Source organism: Trichechus manatus, unplaced genomic scaffold (assembly GCF_000243295.1).
Source record: "Trichechus manatus latirostris isolate Lorelei unplaced genomic scaffold, TriManLat1.0 scaffold00074, whole genome shotgun sequence".
In the NCBI taxonomy this organism is placed as follows: Eukaryota; Metazoa; Chordata; class Mammalia; order Sirenia; family Trichechidae; genus Trichechus; species Trichechus manatus.
In genome coordinates, this window is record NW_004444010.1 from 10,205,523 (window position 1) to 10,215,102 (window position 9,580).

Consider the following 9,580-nt stretch of genomic DNA (forward strand, 5'->3'; position numbering starts at 1 on the left):
CTAGGGTAAGAAGAGCTAAAAATGGCTGAGGGCCACTAAATTCCTTTTGGATTAGTGATGACAGTGGTTTCCTGCTATTATTAGTATTAGGTGGCTCATCCTCCCTTATTGGTTCCTTAATCTTGCCTGCTGTTGTTAGGTGCTCTTGAGTCAATTCTGACTCACAGCAACTCCATGTGACAGAGTAGAACTGCCCCCATAAGGCTTTTTTGGTGGTAATCTCTATAGGAGCAGATCATCAGGTCTTTCTCTTGCAGAGCCGCTGGGTGGGTTTGAACTGCCAACCTTTCGGTTAGCAGCCAAGCACTTAGCCATTGTGCCACCAGGGCTCCTTTAATCTTGCCTAGGCCTCTGTAGGAGCTTTTGTGGCACAGTAGTTGCGCACTTGGCTGCTAACCAAAATGTCGGCTGTTTGAATCCATCAGCTGCTCCTTGGAAATCTATGGGGCAGTTCTACTCTGTCCTATAGGGTCGCTATGAGTTGGAATCGACTTGATGGCAACTGGTTTTGTTTGGTTTAGACCTCTATAAAGTCTAATTATTGGGTGTTCTATATGCTACTTACAAGAACCCTAACTGATAAAATTAGCTTTACCTTTCAAGGTACCACCATCAGGTAAAGCTGTTTCAGGTGTGCAACCAAGTGAGTAACGTTCTAATCAGATGAGGAAAAACAGGTTGCTTTGGCTAGAAAGAGCATGGGGCTGGGTAATTGGGGTCTCCAAGTTCTCACATCCTCCTAAATAAGGCTCTCATTTTTTTCCATTTTTGCCTTAAATTTAATCTGAAAGACCTAATTAATCTGTGAATTCAATCAATGGAGTTTGTGTTTCAATTATTTCAGCCTTATGTCTCCAAGAGAGAAAAGATTCCTTTAGCTTGGTCTGTGCTTCGAGATAAGAAACTAGGGATTTGAGTTCGTTATTCTCTCTTTTTAAAGATGATTGGAGTCAACAGAAGCAGCCATCCACCCTTCCAAGTAGAATTACTCACGTCCTTTATATTGTTCCATGGCAGTGAAAGCTTGTGTCCCCCTGTCCACCCTCTCAACCTTGCCCTCAAGGAGCATTTTATTCTAAGTGATCTCAGGAGATATTTTAATGAGCTTTTTCTCCACTGTCTGCCATGAGCTGAAAGAGTCCCTTTGCTGAACACTAGTGGGATTTTTACTGCCCTTCAACCCAAGCTGGGCTGATCCATTACTTGCAATTCCATTCCCTGGTATCAAAACATGTTTCAGTCAGTGTTCTTGATTGCATACATCAGGAATTTTCTTTTGATAGTTAAAACCAGAAAGGAATTTTTTGGAAGGATGATGAGTAGCCCACAGATTCCGTTCTTGGAAAATGAGCAGACACCAAGGGAAGCAATCAGAGAATAAGAAAATTAGCTGAAGTCACGCTGAAGCAATAGTCTGGTTAGGATTCTACCACAGAACCATGCTACAGCCATTAATGGCCTCCCTGTGCCACCAAGGTTATGAATAATTTCTCAACAATTCTTGTATATTTGTGTCACTTTCTCAGGTTCAAGCGTCGAAAATCCCAGAAGGGAGCATCTGATTGGCTGAGCCTAAGCTCTAGCTGCTGGGGAGTGAGTAGGAGCCTGTGCCTCACCTCCCAACACGGTTCACACAAAAGGAAATTCTTGCTAAATAAAAGGAGCATTCAGATGCCGGTTAGCCAAAAATTGAGATAAAAAACAAAATGAAATAATCCTTTTCTACTGTACACCTCCTGCCTCTCTGACCCTGTGAATGGTAAGAGTCTCTTTGTGGGGTCAAGGTTTGAGGAGCAACAAAGCAGACTGGCTGCAGTTCTTGGCATAGTGATTCAAATATGGAATTAATGACATGACTACTCAAATCAGTGATGATGGTTTGAGCATGGCAATAGGCATCATGTATAGTTTAAATTTCTTCCCTCCTTTTCTCTTTCTCTGTAATATCCAATTGGTCACAAAGCCTTTTGGATTCATATTTTACAATACTATAACAACAACAACAGTTGCTGTCAAGTCGATGCCGACTCGTGGAGACCCCATGTGTGCAGAGCGGAACTGTTTCATACGATTTTCAAGGCTGTGACCTTTCAGAAGCAGATTGCCAGGCATTTCTTTCCAGTTGCCTCAGGGTAGGTTAGAAACACCAATCTTTCAGTTAGCAGTCAAGCATTTAACTGTTTGTGCCACCTTCACATATGATAGAGATTTGATTTGATAATTTTATTTTTTTATTATTTGTAGTTTTGGCTGATGTATCAGATCTCTAAGTGGCATACCTAGTGCCAAACACTAATAAAGTAGTCCATTACTTTAGATCAGATAAAGGGGAAAAATGTTCTTTTCTATTAGGATTTTTATCATGTCTTCCTTTTTAATTGATATAATTTCCTTTTCTCTGCTCCAAATTTTGTTTACCTGACTCCATCAAAATTCTAAAATTGTACATTTTGTTTTAATTTTACTACAGAAAATGTCTTTAATTTTGATAAAATTGACTATTTAGCCAAGCATATAACACTTAGAATCCCGTCACTGAACTAATGCAGTTTTTATAATAAATAGGGGCATGTTTTATACACTTTGGGTATTTTACCACTTCATTATCTAGAAATTACAGAATTTACATACAATAAACTCTTACATTACTCTGGTACTTGAAGATTTGTGAAAAGCTTATATTTCTGTGGAAAACTTCCATTTATGAGCCATTAACACTCTGGACTGCTGTAGAAGAGCCCAACGTTCCCACAGGTGAACATAATTTTGTCTTCAACGGTAAGGCCAGCTTTTCCTTTGATAGCAACGTATGGAAAAAATAAACAATGCTTAGAAGCTGCTATTTCCCTTTTAAAACAAGAAGGGCTGACATTTGGGGACTTTCTGAGTTGGTCACAGAAAATATGAAGCTTGGAGGGCAGGGGACATAAAGTTAAAAACAACATGTTGGTGTTTCGTTTTCTCTCTCCACCCCCAACCTGTGGATGAGCTAGGAAGCATTATTTTACTGCAATACGTCCACGAACAGGATATGAGCAGAAACTTTAATGCTTCTTGCTGGATCTGTGTATCTTCTCCCTTTGTCACCAGATACCGTGTTGTATGGTATGTGTATGGTCACATGTCTCATTTCCAATTCCAGAGAAAACAAATTCGCTTTTGACTTACATGTCGTCAAATAGCCAATTAAATCAGATTTTCCACTTTTCAAGTGGTGTTGGGGTGTTGCCTAGATAAAATATCTATCATCATATCATATTAGAATAACTGTTAACTAGATTTAACTGGACCTAAAATTATAAAGTGGTTAGAACACCAGATTTGGAATGGGATGAAAAACAAGTCAGCCAGCTCAAGGAGGTTCTAGTCTTTATTACTTATGGCATTAGCTTAAAAACAAAAACAAAAAGAAAAAAAGGCAGTGATAGCTCAGACAGGTCTGTTCACATTTAAAAAGGAAGTCTTAAAGTATTAATTAATTTTAATGCCGTCTCTCTACTGATATATATGTATATATCCCTAAAGACATTCCAACTGTACTTATCAACATCTGGAAGCTGTATTGGGCAAACCGCATGCTTAGTTCCTAACTTCAAAGATTTTTTGAAAGGAATCTTTTATAAACTCTTGAAGTGGGTTTGAAGAGTTACTAGAAAAGCACACTTTTCAATATATTATAATGTCTGAGTTTTTAGGGAGTCAGATGTCTAAACTCTCCACTCTAGAGCAATTTGGAGCTTAGAAAAAACTGAAAAGTATCAGCAAGAATGCAAACAGATTAGAAGAGGTGAATATACTATTGTACTCAGTGAAAGATTTATTTCTTTTCTTTTCTTTTCTGATTAAGTTTAAGCAGCCACAAAACTAACATACTCTCTGAAAGATAAGGTTGATTGATCCTTTGACCAATCAGAAGGAAAAATTTGTATTGACAAGCAAAAGAGACTATCAAAATCCAGCACTGTGCATTGAGAAGCACTGGAGAAGTGGATGGAAAAAGAAAGAGAAGAAAGCAAGAAAGGAAAAAGAAAATATGCTTCAGAGGAAAGACAGCACCAGGTAAAAGAAGCAGATGCTAGCAGATGTGGAGCTGAGACTAGCGTGGCAAGAAATAGATAATGCAAAACAGTGATGTTCATGAGGTATATCAGAATCGACTAAGTCACTAATATATTAATTCGAACCATGTTTATTCAGTTAATACTGTATGCCTGGCACTAGGAAAAGCCCAGAGGATTCAAAGGTGGATAAATCCTGTCCCTTTCTCTGTCCTCCAGGTGCTTGTTGATGGTGTGAGGGTGGAGAATGCAGACATGTTATAGATGTGATGCTCTGTGCATGTCAAAGAAAAGTCTCCATAGAGGAGGTGACACTTGAACTGAGTCTTAAAGTTTGTGCACTTTTTTATAATTCCTGGCATAGTCCAATGAAAACATTCAAAATAAGGGTAAACCACCTGACTGAGTCCAATAAGTATTGTTCCTAATGATGCCTGATCTAAGAACAATTTTAAATTATGTTCAATACAACGTGGGTGTGCTTTAAGACTTAACCCAATGCCTCCATCTACTCTGTGAACCCTTCTTTGATTAACCTGGCTTGAAATGTCCTTATTTGAATTACCATCATAGCTTGAACTATGTTTAATCTGTGAACCACCTTTAGATCATACTGTTTTTCATTGTACGTAATGTCCCCTACTACTGGATTGTAAGGAGCCCTGGTGGCTCAGTGGTTAATTGCTCAGCTGATAACTGAAAGATCAGCGGTTTGAATCCACCAGCTGCTCCAAGGGACAAAGATGTGGCAGTTGGCTTCCGTAAAGATTTACAGCCTGGATTGTAAATTCCCCAAGGTCCTTAAAACACTTCTCTAGTAGATTCTGGCATAAGACATTAAATTAATAAGTGTAAAATGAGTGAATAATTATGGTAAGATACTCGTGTCACTAAAAGGATTATCCTTTGATAATCTGGAAAATATAGTACTCATTTCTAGGCTCTTTGTATGACAGAACTTTGAATGTAAGACTCAACCTGTATCCTAGGACTACTTTATCTCACTACTGACAAATAAGCATGTCTGCACGTTAGGGAAGAATAGGGTAGGTATTAGCTTTGGATCATGTGTGCTTTCAGAAAAATGTTACCCATGATTGAGAAATCCAGTTGGGCGGGGGTGGGAGTGATTGTGGTGCAGCCCTAAGTTTGGACTGCTACTGAGGCAGCATGATGGATCATTGAGGGAGAGCAGGAACCTTTACAAGGGTATGAATTTCATTTGTGAAGGCTGCTTTGGCACTGTGGCAAATGCCCATAGTCCTTTTCTGCCCTAAGAGTCTAGTGTATTTTAGGTTCTGGGTTGTTTAGAGCTGTGATTCCTTTAGTTGGCTGCACATTTGGAGCCCTAGATCTCAACCCAGACCTACTGAACCAAGATTTCTGAGCCCAGGGCCAAGGAATCTGTGTTTTCATAAAGTTCTCTAAGTGATTTGGTTGATGAACCAGGCTTGTGAACCACTGATGAATAGCATGCCATGTATTATCTAAATACATGGCATGTATTCTTAAATCTGAGAGAGAGAGACATGCTTGGCTGCTAACCTGAAGGTTGAAGATTTGAGTTCACCCAAAGAGCCTTGAAAGAAAGGGCTGGCGATCTACTTTCAAAAACACCAACCATTGAAAACTCTATGGAACACAGTTCTACTCTGACACACACAGGGTCACCATGAGTCCAGATCAACTCTATGGCAACTTTTTGCTGTTGTTATTGTTTATTCTTAAATATAGAGCTGTGAGATAGGCTGTCCCTTCGTTAAACTCATCCATCGGTTCAGTCAGTGTTGATGAATGGGAGAATATTCAAAGACCCTAAATTTAAATTTCTCTTTGCATTATGGGGTTCATATTTTCACCTAATGATCCAGGGCTCTATAGTTCACTCTTTTGGAAGTTCACCCTACCTGTCCGATACATTTTTTTGTGGATGGTGAGACAGGTCTTTTCTGATAATTCAGAATGTAGGTCAGAATGTTTGTGAGAATAACTCACTCTGCAAATGGAAAGCATTGCAGCATATAAAGCCAAGATATTATTATTATTATTGACATTACCTTTGCCTACTAATTACTGGAGGACCTGTTCATCTATTAACACATATTTTTATTGAGATTACAAGTATTTTATAACCTTATCTGACCAGACATCTTTCTTTTTTAAAATTTACCTCTTAATGTCTACATGGTCAAATGTCCCGGGTGCCAAACAGATGAATAGGTCACACATAAAAAGTGATCATTTCAGGATCATTCTCCAGTTCTCTGAGAAGAATTGAGATGAAATAACAGGAAATACAAGTATGCAAGAATGAAGCAATTTTAATTTAATGAAAGGAAACACCAATTCTTACAAAATAAAATAACTTTGGAGATAAATTTTGGTTAAATGAATTTAAAAAATTACATTGTTAGATAAAGAACAATAAAATTATTTGAAAAGTTTTATCTTAAGCAAAAAAAGTTTTGTGACTCTAATTTGGAGACACAGAACACAGTAAATATTTCCTAACTAAAAGGAAAAAGGAGAGATTCCTTTCTCACGAGAATCTGATAGTGCCTTAGTAAGAACCCCAAATAAATACTTCACATTTTCAGAAAAAAACTCTGAAAAGTACAAATTACTCTGATATTTCAATAATCAGAAATCACAGCATAGATGGAAATAAATACCCTAATAATTAAAATTGGTTGATAAATCACTATTGGATTAATTGAAAAATTTTAGACATTATAGGAAGATATACTGATACTTCCTAACATGTTAGCATTTCAACACTCCGCAAAAAGAAGTATTGCTAGTTACTGGACATAACAAAGCAGAATTATTCTAAAGTCTTTCTAAGAATAAAATTGGGACAGCTATTTGGTACTAGAATTTATAATTTACAAAACTACTGTAGCCCTGTTTTCCTACAGTGAAATTCTTGCATAAGAGAAATATACAAAATTATGACCTACAGACATTATTCAACAAACATGTTATTATGCTAAGAAATAGAAATAAAATTACCTTTGTTGAACTGTAGCATAATGGCATTAACTTGATGTCACAGTATCTCTCTATATTTAAAAAATTAGGAATTCTCTGTAGTTTTGCTGTTTTACAAGTATAACAAGGTTCAAAAAGTAATACCAGCAGGATTACACACTGCACATGAAAATTTAGTTGATTTATAAACTACTTTAGAGGAAACATTGGCTGTTTCATTATACATAATTAACAAAAGAAACAATTATACATGGACCTACTAAAATAGTGACTGTTAGAGAGTAAATAAATTCACATTAGCTGTTCAGATAGCCAGATATATCAGTACATTTTAAGATATAACATTTTATTTCCCTGGTGTTTATCTATATATGGATATTATTGACCTATATAATTCATTATCTCTATACAAAGAAGGAAAGTAAATAAAGAAAAACTTAACGAATAAGACATCTTTGCTAAATATAAGCACACATTTTTTCTACAGATTTATACAGACCGCTATTGTGAAATACTTTAAGCAAGAACTAGTTGTTTAGAGCTTGGAAATTCTAGTTATCCACTCTGCAGTGACATTTCCATTATTTTGCTCCTTGTCACTTGTTTCTTTGGTCTATATTTCTTTGAACCCTATAGATGGAGAAAATAGAATATGGTATCAGAATTCTCCTTGAGGGAGGTCAAGATGTAGTAAACTGGTAAGGGCCCACCGTACTTAATGGAGAGATGGAGGTTTGCTGGCTTAGACACTAGGAACTGTGGACTGTTTACCTTGACTCTATTGAAGATGGGTTAAAAGCAGTACCATCATTATGACCTAGGAAAACACAAAGGCAAAATGAACACCCATTAACATGGAAGTCCATTCAGAAACATTTTCTATGAACGATGGGAGGTCCCACCTCGTCATATTCCTGCTTACTGATCCACATCTGCTGGAATGTGGACAGGCTGGCCAGAATGGATCCTCCAATCCACACAGAATACTTCCGCTCTGGAGGAGCTATGATCTTGATTTTCATGGTGCTATGTACCAGGGCTACAATTTCCTTCTGCATTCTGTCAGTGATGCCAGGGTACATGGTGCTGCCTCCAGACAACACGGTGTTGGCATATAGGCCCTTTCGAATATCCACATCGCACTTCATGATAGAGTTGAAAGTCGTCTCATGGATCCCACTGGACTCAATACCCAGAAAGGAAGGCTGGAAAATGGCTTCAGGGCATCGAAAGCGTTCAATCCCAATAGTGATCACCTGCCCGTCAGGAAGCTGGTAGCTTCTTTCAACTAATGATGATGCAGCAGCACTGACCATCTCTTGCTCAAAGTCCAGGGCCACATAGCACAGCTTCTCTTTGACATCACGTACAATCTCACGCTCAGCTGTGGTGGTGAAGTTATATCCCCGTTCTGTCAGGATCTTCATGAGGTAATCGGTCAGGTCTCTGCCAGCCAAATCTAGACGTAGAATGGCATGGGGCAGAGCATAACCCTCATAGATTGGCACAGTGTGAGTGACCCCATCGCCAGAATCCATCACAATGCCTGTGGTCCGGCCCGAGGCATAGAGGGACAGTACAGCCTGGATAGCCACAGACATGGCCGGCGTGTTGAAGGCCTCAAACATGATCTGAGTCATCTTCTCCCGGTTGATCTTGGGGTTGAGGGGTGCCTCACTGAGAAGGATAGGATGCTCATCTGGTGCCACGCGGAGCTCATTGTAGAAAGTGTGTTGCCAGATCTTCTCCATATCATCCCAGTTGGTGACCACTCCATGCTCAATGGGATACTTCAAGGTCAGGATGCCTCTCTTGCTTTGGGCCTCATCTCCCACATAGCAGTCCTTCTGACCCATGCCTACCATGACCCCCCGGTGCCGGGGCCGCCCCACCATGGATGGAAACACTGCCCGGGGGGCATCGTCACCACCAAAGCCTGCCTTGCACATCCCTGAGCCATTATCCACCACCAAGGCAGACAACTCGTCATCAGTCATGGTGCTGGCTGGAATCTTCCAGAGGGGTGAACAGAGGTTAAATACAGAGTAAACACCAGACTCTGGGTGTGCAAGAGAGAGACTGAACAGGCTTTAAACACTCCAGAACTGCCGTCCAAGAAGGGAGCCTGTGCTGTGACAACAGGTATTTAAAGGAGCACACAGGTCCCACCCATATCCTATCCTACCAATTCCCAGCACTTCTGGGTGGGGTTGTCTTTGAGGTATTAATGATGATGTTGATGATGATTATATAAATGATTAATAGACTTTTTTTTCATAAAGATAAGATTGGCTTCCAAGAGGCCGAATCTCAGCTTACTGTAATAAGGCAACCCACACATGACTGTCAGTTTATTGGCACAGTCTCTAGATAACTGCGATGATGCAATGGGGAATATAAAAGCAAGATGAAAGAGAGCCAGCGCTACGTGTAGGTAACACTGCCGGAAGAACCACTCCCTCCTCAGTTTACCCTCTGGGTCTATTATCTTTACACTTTAACTTTTCGTTCTTAATGTATTGTTCTTATGA

At 39.2% G+C, this 9,580-nt stretch overlaps 1 protein-coding gene across 2 annotated transcripts; it reads right to left on the reverse strand.

Annotated features, from left to right (window-relative positions):
- Positions 1 to 7,726: 7,726 nt before the first annotated feature.
- Positions 7,727 to 9,060, reverse strand: ACTBL2 (actin beta like 2). 2 transcript variants are annotated; one of them, XM_004380488.1, is made up of 2 exons: positions 8,918 to 9,046; positions 7,916 to 8,791 (listed from the first exon to the last, which is right to left on the reverse strand). In XM_004380488.1, exons 1-2 carry the CDS (start codon positions 9,044 to 9,046, stop codon positions 7,916 to 7,918), a joined length of 1,005 nt encoding a protein of 334 aa, XP_004380545.1. The 2 variants fall into 2 exon arrangements, with proteins under 2 accessions (XP_004380544.1, XP_004380545.1); XM_004380487.2 differs by having other exon boundaries at positions 7,727 to 9,060.
- Between the last annotated feature and the right edge of the window lie 520 nt (positions 9,061 to 9,580).